Source organism: Ochotona princeps, chromosome 5 (genome assembly GCF_030435755.1).
Source record: "Ochotona princeps isolate mOchPri1 chromosome 5, mOchPri1.hap1, whole genome shotgun sequence".
Taxonomy (NCBI): domain Eukaryota; kingdom Metazoa; phylum Chordata; class Mammalia; order Lagomorpha; family Ochotonidae; genus Ochotona; species Ochotona princeps.
In genome coordinates, this window is record NC_080836.1 from 41,651,161 (window position 1) to 41,668,168 (window position 17,008).

At 43.0% G+C, this 17,008-nt stretch overlaps 1 protein-coding gene across 5 annotated transcripts in view; it reads right to left on the reverse strand.

The window, feature by feature from the left end:
- The window catches only part of RBMS1 (RNA binding motif single stranded interacting protein 1), a 227,179-nt gene that overhangs the window by 11,290 nt on the left and 198,881 nt on the right, over positions 1–17,008 (reverse strand). For 3 of the 5 annotated variants that reach the window (XM_004577131.3, XM_058664552.1, XM_058664550.1), the window contains 4 exons: positions 14,113–14,192; positions 2,034–2,149; positions 913–962; positions 695–788 (listed from right to left, as the gene is read on the reverse strand). In XM_004577131.3, the coding sequence (XP_004577188.1) occupies positions 695–788; positions 913–962; positions 2,034–2,149; positions 14,113–14,192 (340 nt within the window). The remainder of the gene's footprint in view (positions 1–694; positions 789–912; positions 963–2,033; positions 2,150–14,112; positions 14,193–17,008) is intronic. The other 2 variants (XM_004577132.3, XM_058664551.1) reach the window with 1 other exon arrangement.

The window sequence follows — 17,008 nt, forward strand, 5'->3', positions numbered from 1 at the left end:
TTTGCATATGTGTGTCACTTAACTCCTTCATAAGGTTCCTGTGTGAACCAATGCAGTCACCCTGTTAGAGGTACCCTAACAGAGGAGAAATGCATGTCGGGCCATGGGTTCACGGAGGAGAAGAGATAATCTTGTCCTGAAATGAAACCAGTATTGTGTAATAAGGTGTTTGAGATAAAATCTCCTTTTTAAACATAAAGCTTCCTCACAGAACACGGTGTCATTTTTTTCCCATCCTCAGATCTCCTCTGCATTGTCAGTTAGTGTTACTTCACAGAAACACTCTGTAGCAACACATCTACCTGTTATTCCGGTCAGTGCCTGCTGACGTGTGACAAAAGCAAAAGTGTGCTCTCCTATGTATGCTACCTAGCGGCAGTTCTCTTAGACTGGAATGTCTGAGACAGGTTCCGTCGTGCACAAAGCGTTTGAGTTCAGCTCAGTTGTCAAATGCTGTGAGTCCAAGGACTGACAACAGACAACCATTTCCCTGGGCTTTATGTTCTCCTACACATAAAAGGCAATCACTTTGCCAAGGAACAAAGGTAGCTCTCTCTGAATTGGGTATCCAAGCTGCATAACGTCTGACTTGAAGTTCCATTATAAATGTTCAAAATTTTCAGACACATAAGAATGGAACAGATGCGTGGTGCGCAAAGTTGTCATACTGTTGACAAATTCTATAGGTACAAACCTGGTAGGCAGATACAGGAGATGCAATGTAAGGTGTAATAGAAGTTTGAGTGATCATTCGGTTTGTAGCAATACTGTATGGTGAAGGGTAAAATCTAGAACAAACACAAAAGTCTTTATTAAGTAGTCCTTAAAGAGAATAATTCATGAAACAAATGTCTGGTATTATCTACCTTCACGTTGTGCTTCAACCACTACACATTTATCTTAGTGACATACCCGTTCTGTATAGCAGCTGTAGTTGGGTCATAAGTAAGTGTCATTCCAGCCTGAAGGGGAGAGAAAAGACTTTGAAACATTCATCTAGCAAGGTGTGATTCAAAACGCCACCACTTACACTCAGGGCTGTATAAAAGTCATAATTTTGTAGCGGTTCATAAAATCGGGAGTTTCTGTTACCAAAGATAATGACAAACCCACTATGTGAATTGAGCTGTAAACCTTGTGAGACTCCTTTGGAAACCATAAAACACATGAGTCTGTTCAAAATTAATGGGAAAAGTCTAGCTCCGAGGTTGTCCTCAGATAGCCAAGTCTACCTAGCTAGTGGTGCATCATCACTGGGCATTCTTGGGCCAGTAGGTTAACTTTTTTTTTAATAGTAACTCATTGAAAATTAGTGTGGGGAAGTTTATTAAGAATTAACAGAAAACTAGCCAAAAGACGGAGACAAAACAATGACATATACACTATTAATTTTAGTGTTTTTTTATAATTTCTGATTATAAACATAAACCCTTTGAAAAGATTTAAATGTCTAAATCATATCCTTGAAACCCTAAACACCTGCGCATATCTTACAGCAACTCAGAACGCTCTCGGACTTTGTGCACAGGTGTGTCTATCTGTCCGGCTGGAGAATCATCACTCTCAGCACTGAATGCACTGAAAGGTGTTTAAATCTGCTATCACACACAATTTTAGGTGTTGTTTAAATTTTATTTGAAAGGTGGAAATGGGAGGGGGAAGGCTCGTAGTATTTCCTCCTACCTACTGGTTCCCTCCCTGACTGCAATAGCCACATCTGGTTCGGAAAGTGGAAACTCAATCCAAGCCCACCGTATGGGCGGCAGAACAGTTCCAAGGGAGTTGGAATGGGGAGTGCAGGTGGGGCCTGAACCCAGACCTTCAATTTGGGATTTAAACATCCCACACTGGATCTTAACTACTGTGTCAAATGTCAGAATGTGATGTCATTTGAATTTGAACATACCAGCAGGCAGGCTGCAAGCAGGCACCTTCTGTTTCAGAAGCGTGACTGCCAAATCAAGATGTCTTTGTAACTTCATGTAAGCATTCATGACTACACACCCATGCTAAAGGTTCAGGAAGGGACTTACAAGTCTCACCTCTCCTTCTCTATGCCATGGTCTTCCGTTAGGGATGTATTTGTTTGGGTTCTGTCTCTTCTTCTGTCCTCCATCCGCAAACTTGCACAATAAAGGTTCTGTTGGAGCTGAGGAAAGAGGGAAAAACAGGAAACCACAACTTGTGTGTATGATAAAACACTATCGGATTTCTTTTTTTAATAGAAGCAGTTTGTTAGGGATATGCAAGACTTGATAGAACACTCTAAGGCAAAAATTCTACTCAGGCCCTTATAAAATTATCCACTGGTGGAAAACAAGCACAGAATAACATAGCAGTCATTATTTCCAGAGTAAAGTTTAATGAAATAATTTAAGTAATTATTCTGAGGAGGCAGAGGGAGCCTTCATTTTTTTTTCTTTTTTTTCCCCCTGTGCACACACACTTCTTTTCATTCTTCATTTCTGTATCTTGATAGCCTGGAAATTACCGTCACATGCAAATAGGATTATGTCACCTCCCTCCCCTCAAGGCTGAGAACTCCTGGAGTTTCCTTCCTTTCCCTTTCTAACTCTTCAGGGAGGCCTTTACTTCCCCTGCAGGAAACAATTCCCCCATGGGACCTCTGACACCCATCTTTACTCCTTGCATTGTATTTGGGAGCCTGCTTGCTTGTTCATCTCGTTTCCTCTCTAGAAATGAGCCTAAGGGGGCAGAGGCATGGTCGGGGGGGGGGGGGCCTCATTCAGCACTGTAAACCCCTCAGAGTCCAGCACTCTGTAGGCAATTACTACACGTCCTAGATGAATCCATGAATACTGAGTGGATCACGTTGGCTGTGCTGGGGATGCCGTCTTGAAAATACCTCATGTGGAAAAGTACAAACACTTGCCCAGCTGGTTTAAAAATTTTGTTGATCATCTTACTTTATTGTTTTCTTTCAGAAAATGAGCCCTCAAAACCCAAGAAATAAAAAAAGCAAAAGGTGTACAGAGTATTTAAGGGGCACATTAGGATTGAGAGAGAACAGATGGCACAGTAGACCACTCTTGAACTTGGCCTTTTCTCTGCTTTGGCATCATGCAAGTCGCAGTGTATTCCCGAGGGTTGTGCATTTTCCAGTTAGTGTAATAAAGGCACTCCCACCTTCCTGTCTGCTTCCCACATTTGGTCCTTTGTCTACCACAGAACCATGATTACTACTTTCAAGTTTCATAGTTAAATAACCATGAAGAGAAAAATATTATTTGTGGAAAACTGTCTTTTTCTCCTTTGCCTCTGATTATCCTAATTCAGCTCTTATTTTATATCACTACCACCCACCCACTAATGACAGGATAGAAGTTAAAGTGTCTCTCAACACTTCTTTGCCAACAAACAAAACAACATTTCCTCATTCCTTCCTGCGGACCATTCAGCCTGCTGCAAGAACCCCCTCCACCGCTTTTCTTGTCAGTATGAAGCCACCCAGAAGGAGAGGCTGGATGTGAGCTCACTTCTGAATGGCAATCGCCCTACGGGTCTGAGGAGCTCAGAGCAAGTGTTAGGTGTCCAGTGGCCTTACTGGGGAGCTTTGCCCTCAGCATTCACAAAGTGAATGATTTCATTAAGCTTCTTTTAGCTTTACTATACAGAACTTCTATTTAAGGCAAGTGGGGGAAGTGCCAGCATTGTAGCATCATGGTAAATTAAAAAAAAATTAATAAAACTGCATCCTAAAGGGGCACTGGTTTGTTTCCCAGGTGCTCCACTTTCAAATCAGCTCCCTGCTTAAATGCCTGCAGAAGTAGGCATCGAGCCCCTGATCCCAAGTGGTAGATCCAGTTGAAGCTCCTAGGTTCAGCATGGACCAGCTTTAGCCATTAGAGCCACCTGGGTAGTGCACCAGAGGATGGAAGATTGCTCCCTGTAACTCTTTCAAATGAATATATACATGTTCATATTATATATAATATATATTCATATAATGTTTATCTTTTATGTATATATCTTTAAAAGGTAAGTGCAGCTGATGAAGGAAGGACTGAGACTTTCCAAACTGTAGATAAAATACACATAAGACAGACTATGTGTCTTTAAAAAAATAAAGATGTTGACCTTTTGGAAATTTCTACCTTCATTAAAAGTCACATAGGTAAAATAAATAGATGGAATGGAGAGAGAGCTTTCATACCCTGATGTCGCACTGAAAAAAACAAAAAGACTACTGACTTATTTGAAAGTCAGATTTGCAGAGACAGATCTTCCATCCACTGGCTCACACTCCCCATCCTTGAAGCTTAGCCCTGCTGGCTAGGCAGACAGGGATTGATGAGAGTTACGCAGCACAACTTTGGTGTGTGCGGAAGCTCAGTGTGCCAGTCTGCATAGGACGTACACCTAATATGTTTTTACAAATCTATATCCTGCACTCTCAAGATAATGAAACTCTAGGTGACAACAGAGCCTGCTAAAATATGGCACTGAGGTAAAGAGGTGAGTGATATGTTTACCAATATATCATTTCAAGTGAAACAACTGGGACAGTTTGCACTTGAATTTTGAGAAATGAAGTCTAACTACTACATGATTTTATGCTGTCAGTAAGATTTTTCTTCTAAAAGCAAGAATGTATGTAGTTAAATGAGTTTATTCTGACAGGTCTCCCCTGCTTAGGGAAACAAGTTTGTTATTTTAAAAGACTTACAACCAGTAGAAACGACACATTTTTCAACCTCTTCTTTCATGAAAAATGAGTGTCCCAGTTTTCCATGCATGGCAGTATAAAACTGTTACCCCTTCTTTTCTGCATTACAATTTTTCTTTGGTCTAGTTTTCAGGTGAACTTTGCATTTTTGCACGTGCTAGGTACACATGAGCAGGACATACAGTGGCTGATTAAACAGGGACCCTGTTTCAGTGGGCCATGTAGCTTAAGGGGGATGAGAGTCAGTGTGATGAAAACCTTGTAGTCATTTATGGGACAGAACACTGTTGATAGAATTTAGAGATTTCTAATAAATACACTACCCAGGAACAAATACTTCTGATGCAGGCTCTGCTGGCTTAGAAGACACTGTAAGTTCTTTATGTCCTATTTCCATGTGCTCTAGGAAAACAAATTGGGTAAAGGTTTAAGAAATGTCCAGGTGTTGTTGGTGACGAATGGGCCTACCTTCTTACAACTGATGCTTATGTGGTCTTTTGTAGGATTTTGAGCAAAGGTGAGAAAGATTCAGCAAGACTGCAGGGTAGAAAAACAACTCAGCTCCACTTCATGGCCCCCTTATTTTTAAATCTGTGTCAGCTTGTTACAAAATGAGTTCTCCTTAGAGAACTCTCCTGGCTTCTGCTAAACCCAGAGTGGTTCCTAGCTCACCTCTGGAGCCTGACACACAGGTTTTGAGTTGGAAAGTTGGAAGGACCTATGTGATGCCAGCCTTTGCTGCAGAAGGGACACTGCAGCTGGCTGGCCTCCTTGATGGCATTCTGGAAGGGAAGATACTCATAGCCCGACACTTAAAAATGAAGTGTCATGGAAATAAAAAAAAAAAAAAAAACCACATAATAGCCAATCAGTTTTCAGAGACCAAGTTCTAAAACAGCAACTCTACCTTAATGTGTAAAACAATTTCAAAAAATTATGACAAATGATGAGTGATTTAACATAAATGCCCTTATAAAATGACACAAAAATTATTTGAACTATCCCTTGTCAAATAATGCTCCTCAATAGGCCGAGCTTCCAGGATGAACTCCCCCTTAATTAATCATCTTTTTTTTTTTTGAGGTAATACTTTTTTAAAAATTGATTACATTGCATTATGTGACAGTTTTATAGGCACTGGGATTCCCTTAATTAATCATCTTTTGGATTTGTAAAGGTTATGATTCAGACATGCAAAATCTCTCAGGCAGGTCAGATTCTCTTCCTCATAACCCAAGACTGAAAAATTATTTCCCTGTTCCTCAGATCCAACAGGACCATGCACTTCTAAAAGCCTGACAACTATAGTGTTACCTTCAGCATTTGTTCTAAGCCCTTGGTGAAATCACATATATAAACACTTTTTAAATCTCTGGCATCTCTGAACAGTCATCTAATGCAATGGCCTTGTCAGAATCTGCGCCTTGCCCTCAACAGAGCTCCGAGAATAAAGATTCTTTACACATGCGTGGCCGTGGAGTACTGACAGGATTCATACTCCTGAGACCACAAGCCACGTGGCTGATGCCCATGAAGACGGACTGTATACACGTTTTTTCCTTAACCTACCTTCTGAGGCTGCAGCTCTATGACAATTTAGGCTTAATTGTCTTTCCTTGACACAGCATACTTCAAAAAGTTTGTGAAAAATGGAATTACGAGACATTTGAAGTATGTAAGTATAAAAAGACATTTGAAGGGAAAAGAGATGGATTTCCAAAAGGTCACTGAGGGTGTGTGTGATGGAAAGACTATCATGGATCTCAGTAATTTCTTGCACCAAAAAAAAGTCCACACACAAAAAACTTCAAATTATGTTTTCCATGTATTTTTTGATGTGCCCTTTAGAATGTGTGCTTTTAGGGAGTATTGTGGTTCATGATTTGCAAAGACCTTTATGGGGTTCTTTAACAATTTTACCATTCCTTACTGTAAGCACCTGAGAGTGGAAGGGTATATAAATATGGGCCTTCAGAACATCTGGAGCTGAAAAACACTGGCACGTGTCTGGTCCTGGTGCCCTAGTACTTTCCATGAACAAGACCTTGCTCTCAGGGTGGAGAATGAGTTTGAAGCTTGGACCTGTGGTCTGACCCACTGTCCACTCAAAGACTGTTCCAGTGCACTGGTGCTCAGGGCCATGACTCCTCCTTGGGGTGGCCCTTGAAGAGCACATCTCACATAATGAGACTGTACAGACCCATAGCATCATATAGGCTAGATGAGGGAGACATGAACAGATGACCGCTGCACAGGGAGGCCCACACCACCCTAAAGGCATTACGATCACTGCTCGTGTCCTCAGATGCACTCGTCCTGTGGGACAGTCACAGGGTTTCCATTCTAGAATGCCTGTAACCCTGCAGATAATAAAATCAGTGAGTTCTCAAACATCTTATAGAAGATGGTTGGTATGTGCCAATAACCTAGACAATCCTCCTATGTGCTTCAAGTCATCTCTAAGCTACTTAATGTAAATGCTAGGTAAAATGCTTATGAAGTAAGGACAAGGAACAAAGAGGTTGCATGCACACAGTCTAGACAGTATTTTGTGAATATTTTTGATCCCGGGTTGCGTGAATTCATAGATGAGGAACTTGAGTACATGGAGAGCTGTGTGTTCCTTTTGTTGCACAGCTGGCAAAGTTTTCTGGCTTCACGAAGAACCAGTGCCCATACCTACTTGCAGACCAAAATAGGCAAAGAAAGCCTTTGGGAAAAATCTCCAAGTCTTTGACTAGAGTTATAATTGTTCATTTAAACACAACCTAGCTTGGGACACTGTCACTGCACACAGGCAGCTCGGCAGTATGTGAGCAACAGCGCTTTTCAGGGCCTGTTGAATGCATACCCAATTGGAAAAGTCAGAGGAACACACAGGCAGATCTGAGAGCAGCTCAAGTCCTTGGCTGCAATCGGCCAGCAATCGCACAATCACACGACACCGGCACAACACCAGGGATCGCATAGGCTCTCAAGTTCCCAGTGAGCAGACAGACCCTTCTCTTTTTTCCCCAAAACTCTTCTGCTTTCAGCACATGGGGGCTTATTCAGACTCCATGAATGTCACAAAGAGGTTCAAAAAGAGAGAGGGATGGCCCTATTGTCTCCTGTGGCCCTGGGCACATTGTTGGCCTTTGTCAGGGGTCGGGGGTGGGGTGTGTGTGTCTGGCAGGCAGGGTGCTGGCGCGGGTACAGCTCCGGGTGAGTGCCAGCTAACAGCCCATGTGCATGTCTTCTTGGAGCCTGTGCTCTTCCAGGAAAGTCCTGGAAAAGCATTTTTAGACAAATCCCTGAATCATGATTATGCTCACAGTGTTTCTGCCTGGAGAACTTCTCCTAATTTGGTCACTAGTTCAACATACCTGCAACTTGCATTCCTGTTTCTAGAACTCACCGTGTAGACTGCCACCCCAGTATCGCCCTAGGAAGGAATATTTATCAAGCTCCCATCAGGGATATGGAAAATCTCTTTGGACCACCTCTAGGTTGTCTCAAAAAGAAATCATGGATTTTTAAACCTTAGGTTAGGGATTTTTTCAAGCCTATCTGACTTACTACAAACCAGTCAGCACTCAATCTGGAAGTCCATCCAGAATCAGAAGAATATCCCACCATTTTCAGGTAAACCTGAGGAACGGGGTGCAGAAAGAGAAATTCTTCCCTCCTAACCCCCTAACCAATGTACCTACACATCCAAAGATGTATCTGCTACAAGATGAGGTTTCTTTCAAAATATGGTACTTTCAGATATGAAAGCACAATATTTTTAAAAAGCATTTTAGAAAACATAAAATTTACAATGTACTGTGTTAGCTTTTATCATAGAATTGTAGGCATATTTCCATTATGCACCATAACCAAGGTATGGGCAACCCAGCCATGCTACCCACCCCTATGAGAAAAGGGTATGTGGGTTGGGGAGTGGGTGGCATGTGGCAAGTGACAACACACATGCAGAGCTCATCTTTTAAGTTTGTTCATTTTTGGAAAGTGTCTTCTGGGGACTGTGTCTGTTGCGGGATTCTTCCCTGTACTTGGCTCCAAAGTCACAGGCAAATGGCCAGCCATGCAAGAATCCAAGCACTCTGACAGGCACCATCCTGGATAATTCTGCTTATGCCAGCTAAGCATCTTGCATCATTAAATAAACCATCCTCCGACTCTATTTGTGAAATGTTATGTCTGCCTAGCAATGAGCCTACATTATTTAAACACTGCAGTGGAGGCCCATTCAATTTACTCTTGCCTGACAACATTTCTATTCGTTTGGGTCTATGGAAAATTATCACATGCACCCTATGGAGAAATTGGTATGATGCAGATAATTGTTCATGGTAAAATGAGAGAACAACAATACGCAATAAATAGGTACTCAACGATCAAGCTTATGATGTACAAAAAAGTAGAAAATTTCAGGTTCTCTGTGGGTCTTCAAGGCTAAATGGAATTGTGTTTTGGAAAGAACTTGAACTCCATGCAACAGTGTCCTTCCAAGTCCCACACTGTACATTTCAAACACATGCTTTGAGGACAGTTTGTTTTCACATCCATGCATCAAGCTACCCCAAAGGCCCTCACCAGCCATGGCTGCTGGGATGAGCTCCATGTAGAAGTGCTGAGAAGCCATGTGGCAACTTTTGGGTGATGCAGGTCTTGCCTGGCAGGCAACTGAAAATCAAACACAACACCTGTGTCTCCAGAACCTGCCACACTAGTTAGACCCAGACCTAAAACAAAGGAAAGATCCCTAGGCATGCAAAAATGGCACCAAATGAAGTATGACCAAGAGCCAGGAGGCTGGGCTGAATGCCAGACTGCATACTCTGCAGCACAGCACTCCATGCAAAGGGCCTCATCTGTTTCTCACTTCCCATTTGTCTCTTGGCACAACTTAGAAGAAACGCTCCTTTACTAACTGCAGCGGCACAGGTGAGCATCCGTATACCTGTGTGCGCTTTGGAAGGTCAGTCTGTGAACCCACTTCAAAGAAAACAGTTAAACAACCAAGGAGTCCTTTGGGAAAAGAAACTGTCCAAATATAGCCTGGGATACTCTCCAATCCACTTCTTCTGGCAAACTGGAAGACCTCATCTCAGACTGATACCACACCAAAACAAATGCATCTGGATCTTTTCCCTTCTTAGATTTGACTTGTTTCATGCCAGAAAGAGCTGGGAAGCCAAACAGGTCATCAGGTGGATAAGCAGTGTTCGATAGGGACCAATTTTGGGGTGTCCTTAAGGAAGCAAACGAAATAGCAGCTGGGCACTGCTGTTGAACTCAGTGGCCAGGAAGGGGGGCGGGGGGAAGGTAGGTTCACAGAAGGCTGCCACCCAGGTCATTATTCCCTAATTTCCAGTGGAAGTTAGAAACTTTTCTTTTCCTGATGGGAAACCAAACTGTTAAAGGGATGTTACTTTTTTGAGTAGGCATACTAGGTAAAAGCAGTGTATGTCTAGGTTGCATGTTTTATGCCCCAAATGTGGGCCCACAGGCCACCCTCCTCAGATGCAGTCACAAAAACCATGCCCTGTCAGGTGGCAGTATTAGTCAAGTATAGCCAGCCTGTGATGCTGCACGTAGGTACAAATTGGTTTCCATATGCAATAGAACTCAACAGGGTATAGAGAATGAAAACAAATCCTTAATCGTCATCAGTCACCCAGTTCAGGACAGAACCTTGGAACCACATGAGCCTGGACAGTGAGCATGGGGAACCTATGCACAGCCTTGCAGGAACTGGCTTCAGTGCCTTCCGGCTGGAATTCCCTGACTTCAAAACACCAGAACACACTCTTCTCTCCCCAATGTGGAAAATGGGATCAGTATTCTACATGGTCTCTGTGCTCACTTCCTATAGGTTGTGCCAACCTGCCTCCCATGTTAGCAGGTAAGTTTCACCGCATTGGATCTATTCACTTCCATGCTCCATGCATCTGTACATACAATGCCAGCAGGACTGGACATACTATGGGAGGGACTGGTGTTTTGTGACAGGGAGTGCTCATCATCACTCCTCTTGGTTCTGTGGTTATGTTCACTGCTCAGGTGTCTGCCTCGTTCAGAGATGAACACGGGGGTCAGTCCCGTTGATAAGGCGGATCGACCTAAGGGACTCCTACCAGCAGGCAGCAGGCTAGCACAGATAAAGGCTCACTGTCCAGACTTCTATCCAACATCAATTGGGGCTCTAGTAGCTTGCAACTACCATGGTCCTACATCAGATGCAGATTTGGAATAAAGGCATGAAGTAGGCCTGCGGGTTAATGACAGCTGCTAGATGGAGAGTGTCTGGAGTTTTTCTCCTTTTCCACGTTTTAACTGCACTGTCTCTCCCCTCAAAACAAGGTGGGATTGGTTTTAAATTGTCAAACTGTGTCCCTGTGGGCAGGCAGCATGCTAGTGCCTGGCTCTAAGTCAGAAGGCCTTTTATCTTTCTGCCCCATATGCTGGCTTATAAGTTGTTATAATGCAGTGAAATTGTCTCAAGACCAACACACACTTGATGTTGCTTAGTATGGTTCAAGCACTGTCCTGAACATGAACATAAAAAGAGGAGTAAATGTTTCTGCCTGCAGGAGCTTCCAGTTTGTTTAATGCTCGCACTAGGATGAGTGTCTTCAGGGTGCTCTGCAGTCAGTCTATCCTAGCTGCGTCACAGGACATCCCTGCAGGGAGAAGGCAAGTCTTGAACAGTCCTGGCAGGTGAGGAGGTGGCAGACGGGGTACAGGGAACCAAGCAGATCACAGGCATCAGAAACTACAAGAAGGAAAAAAGGAGAAATGATGCAGCAGGGAGTGCTGGGGATAGCACTGTGGTTAGGGAAGGAAGACTATCCTAAGTGGGCAAGGGCTGCTGCCCCCTTTGCCTTCACTGTCCTATCAGCAAGAGTAGGCTGTGCTTTGAAAAGTGACTCAAAGGAGGCTATTGTATCCACATCTCTATAAAGAAAACATAGTGAACCACTGGGAGGCTGTGGCAATGGCCTGGATGAGGATGTGGGAGGAAGAAGATTCTAGGCCTACTCAGAGGAGAAATGCAAAGGCTTGAATGATGATTTGATAGGAAAGGTGAAGACAGAAGGGGTCGGGGAGCCAGGCCTACATTTCTGGGTTGAGTACCTACTCACTGGTTCCATTAAGATAAGGACAAGAAGCTAGCCGAGCAGGATCATATGGGAAGGGGAAACAGTTTAGCTTGGGAGCAGATGAACCTTCAGCGAATGAGGTCAGGCAGCCTGAAACCTGGAGGAAAAAGCCAGGCAAGAGACTAAGTCCTGAGAGTTGTCTAAATGGAAGAGCAGAAAACAGATGAAATCTACCATAGTACACCAGTAATTAGCAGTATATAAAAGAAATAAATCCACAAAGTAATGAGATGAGAATTTTTAAAAGATAGGCGTGATGGAATTCAAGGGAAGACAAAGATGTGGAGGACCAGTGCCACCAAATACAGCATTACAGACCCAGCATACAAAAAATATGAAGATCTTTAGAGTGGATAATGAGGAGATGAGTGATAGGAGTTGAATTATGTACTCTTTCCCCTATTGCTAAAAGAAAAAAAAAATTCCAGATATGATGGCTGATTCCTAACCTTGAGTACCTCAGGATAAGAACTTAAGTAGACAGGATCTTCAAATGAAGCATGTAGGGTGGATCTTTATCAAATGACATGGAAGTGTTTCTAAGCATAGAAAATTAGGACACAGGCAAACAGCTGTAGGAGGAACGCGCTGTTAGAACAGGGAGAAAATGGCCCTCTACAGGCTAAGCAGAGTCCTACAGCAGATCCTCACAGCCCTCCAAAGGAACCAGCTCTGTTCACACTCAGCACTACCTGCTGAGGAAACTACAGATGTGTGGCTGAAGCTGCTGTGTGTAGGACCCTCACAAACCAACACAGTAGGCTTTCCAAGCCAGGTTTCAACGGTATGCTATGCAAGATATGTCAAACCTGCACAGGGTTGAGATGTGAGTGGGAACATTATACAGGAGAGCTCACAAAAGGAAAATAAAGAGTGCACTCAGGTTTACTGAATTTCAAGACTCCAAAGATTTAAATGACCTCAAACACAAATGGGTATCTTTTTCTAGATAAGGTCTGGCATAATTTCTTTTTCACTGACTTCTATGCTTTAAAAAAACCGTCTAATGCAGTTATGTTCACATCACAAGATTCTATTTTGTGTCTCTATTTTATCCCATTTCTTCATCTATTAATCTTGCCATAAACCATGTCATTAGTTGAAAGTAAGTCTTTGGTTTTGTTGGTGAACAAAAGCAAAATAGGATTTGAAATGATATAAAATGGTGGGAGTGTAGGTAGCAGAACAAGACACTGAATGGATGGGATCTTAAAGGCAGCTCTGAAATCCACATCTTTGATGGGACATTAAATAAGGAAGAGGTAGACAGGGTGAAGGGCCCGCTGCTGGGAGGAAGCAGGAAGCTCGTGGTGCTTCTGCCTGGTGATTGCAAATGTATTCACTGAGCAGGAAGGGACAGGACTGCAGAGCCTCTGGTGAAAATTCAGAAGTGCTGCAGGGAAGGGGGAGGAAGCTCAGCAAGCACCAGCAGTGCTGAGGGACTGGGCAAGCTGAAGATACTTAGTCAAGTGCCACAAAGCAGTGTTCCCAGTCAAAGACAGATCGCACTGACCATGTTGGCCTCTAGGATTCTAACACGGCTTGGGTGTGTGGTACATAACCTGGTCTAAGTAAGCTCATTCTGTGAAATCTGCACATCAGTGAAGTCGCCTACTGATGCCTTCCTCAGAATGTATCACCAGCAGGAAGTGGTTGTTGGTTGTCATCTGCGGTGACCATTAGCTGCCTAGATGTTAACAAGAGCTGTGCAGGTGGAACGCTGCAGGTTCAGGGCTCTGCCAGGAAGGCTGGACAAGCACAATTGAGAATACCATAGAAGCAGCAGATTCAGTGCTGAAAATAGAGCCCAGATAAGGAAGGGATGGGACCACAGGAAAAGATGGACCAATAAATACAGAGTGGAAGGATCCCATGGTACCTCAGGTGAATGTGACTGTGGGATGAAAAGCTGAAATATGGTGTCCATAGTACTGACTACCCAATACTGAGCAGTGCAAAGGAGTGGCTGAAGTGGAGAGGACAGAGAGGCCATGGGAGTTGAGGCCCAGTGCCCCTGGGATAGTAGGGCATCACACTCCTGGCAGGGTGACCCGGGGCAGGGCCACCTGCCAGGATGGTGACAGGACAGGTCAAAGGCAGGTTGATGTGCTGCAATGCCATGTCAGCCTTCTGCTGGTTCTGCTTCCACTAGCACTTCAACACCCAATGCTCTGAAAGTCAACTTGCAATCCAAAGAAAACCTTAGCATTGCCCTGTGCTGAAGTTGTACACACAGTATCCAAAAGACTACTGATAAAATGTTAAACAACATACCAGAAACTCCGGGTGGTGTCTTAATGAATTTTCCATTAAAATGACCAATAATGGCTTCGCATTTTTCTGTTGATTCCATCCTATGTAAACATAAACACAGAATGTTTGTAAATATTTAGAGGCCTTAGTTTTCATTCTGTTCTGTGCACAGGGAAACTCTCTTGTAGGGTTTTCCTGATACAAATGAAGATAAGCAAAAATTTGACTGTGGTAAGAGTCCTAATTCTTTTATCTGTACTGTTCTATAGTACAATAACTTATAACGAGACTATATCCTGAATCACATGACAGAATAAACTACATCCATGATGGTGACTGACAAACATATAGGATGTACAGTTTTATCCTAATTGTTGGAAAATTAAGAAATCAGGACACAATAGCTTTATTCGTCACAACACTGAGTTAAAAACAGTTAACAGTACTTATATACTTGCTGCTTGCTAGAATATTTGTCATTTCAGAGATGGTCTGGGGGTAGGTACTTCGCCAAGTGTTTGAGCTGCTACTTGGGCCACCTGCATCATAAATCAGAGAGCCTGGATTCAAGTCTGCTAATGTGTACTTGGAGGGAGCAGGAGGCGACTCAAGCAGTCGGGTCTCTGGCATTCACAGCTGAGGTCCTGAGGTTGGCCTTCTCAGCCTGGGTTGCTGTGGGCCCTGGGGGAGTGAACTAGCTGATGACAGCTCTGTCTCTGTCCCACTGTCTCTAAGTCAGTGTTCATTGTTTTAACTAACAAAATCCAATCAGAATGGGTGCCTTATGTGTTTTTTTAGGTTCATGTCAGGTTTTGAGTTAAATTAGAAATCAATGAGATAAGTCTGTCATCTTGGCTTCAGAAGAGTAATTACATGACAGAATATAATTCTGCAAGATATTCTAGGACTGTGCTTCGAAAGTTCATGGAAAATGGAAGATATGTTTTGGTTTTGAAATATTATGAAATCCATGCAGTATTTTTAGAACATGCATTTCCCATGAACTACCCGAAGTATCCTCATAAACTGACAGGTGCCTAAAATATTTGAAAAACACTTCTTGGTACTTAAGTGATGGACATTTGCTTAATTAAATGATCTATCCAAAATGTGCTATAGTCCTACACTACCTGTAGAATAACCTTCATTTTAATGGTGGTGACAAAAAGTTTACTAGGATTCTATTTTTGGCTGCAGAAATGGTACAACTACAACTGTTTCTGAAAGAACATCACAGATGATGCTAAACTGTTGCACCTGGATCCTTTGAACTGGCAAAGCAGGTATATTCCAAATACTGAGCCTGGAGACTTAACTTCTGGAACATTTTCAGTTCTGTTGCAAAAGAAAGCACAATGGACCAAGAGAGCCGCCAGAGTCCTTGCTTCAGCCAGGTAAGAATGCAAGTCTTTTTGTTGCAGTTCTCTCATACATAAAATGACAAGTGTATTCTGGTTATCATAGAATACACTTGTCATTTGATTCCAGAGGAAAATTACTTTCACGTACAAAGTCGACTTATTTAAAACATGAGACATCAACTATTACAGCACATTGTTCATATGCTCCTAAAGAATGCATCATGTAAAATTAGCTTATACAGGTGGCTTTTGGATTAGAATTATGGCAAACACAAAATCCTGTATCTGCTAGTTTTGTTTCTAAGGGGGGAAATATTAAAGTATTACACTGCAGTATCTTTTTGGGGGCAGAATGGATAAAAAACCAGAAGAAATGGGTGAGCTTTATCAGCTATCAGAAATCAGCTATCACTAAAGTATAAAATGTGTTACATTTGTACAGAGGCTGGTCTGGTCCTATTTAATTTGCTGATGATAAGTCAACTTTCATTTTTGTTTATTGGAAAGGCAGATGTATAGAAAGATGCTTTATCTGCTGGTTCATTCCCCAAGTGGCCACAACGATTGGAGCTAAGCCAATCTGAAGGTAGGAGTTTGTTCTAGGTTTCCCATGTTGGGTACAGGATCCTGAGGCTTTGGCCCAACCTCCCTCTGCCTTCCCAGGCCGTAAGCAGAGAGCTGGATGGGAAGTGGAACAGCCAAGACATGAACTAGCACCCATATGGCATGCTGTCACTTGCAGGCAGAAGATTAACCAATTGAGCCATCATGCCAGCCTAATGAGTCACCCTCCTGAGTATGAGAAAAAAAATGAGACATGAAGCTGAGCAGACTGTTATTTTTAAGAAGTTGGGAGGCAGATGGTTAGCTTAGCATTTAAGAAGCCTGCATAGGGGCTGGTGTGCTGTGCAAAGGTGAAGCTACCACCTACAATGCTGGCCTTATGGGCTCCAGTTCAAATACAAGTCCAACCTCGGCTACAGCAACCATTTAGGGAGTGAACCAATGGCTGGAAGATCCATGGGTTTCCCCTGCTCTTTTCATAACTCTAACAAGTAAAACGATTTTTTAAAGGCATCTATCCTGATTTGGTTAAAGATATTAAGGTCACAGACTTTCAGAATTATTGCTCATGTCTCTTGATACAGCTCACCAAGCAGTTTGCAAAGGTTGACGCCTTCTACTCAGGAGTAGGTTTGGCTCTGCCATTCAGGACAACAATTTGGATGCCCATGAACCATTCAAAAGTGCCCAGTTCCACTGCTCATTCTACCTTCCTGGTAAGGGCATGTTGGGAGGCAAGAAAGTGAGGGTGCACATGGTGACTGGGAATGGGGTGCTAGCTTCGATTGGGTCTAGTACTGACCACTGTACTTTTTGCGGGGAGAGAGAAGTAGCAATGAAGGATGTGGGGGTGCTCTCTGTCTCAATACTAAGTGAACTGCCTGAATATCTGGGGTAGTGCTCACCTATCTTTCCCTGTACATTGACTCCAAGATGCAATGTGCTCCCATAGCCATGGCTGAAATCTTGAGAACCTGTAAGAGGTTTCATTA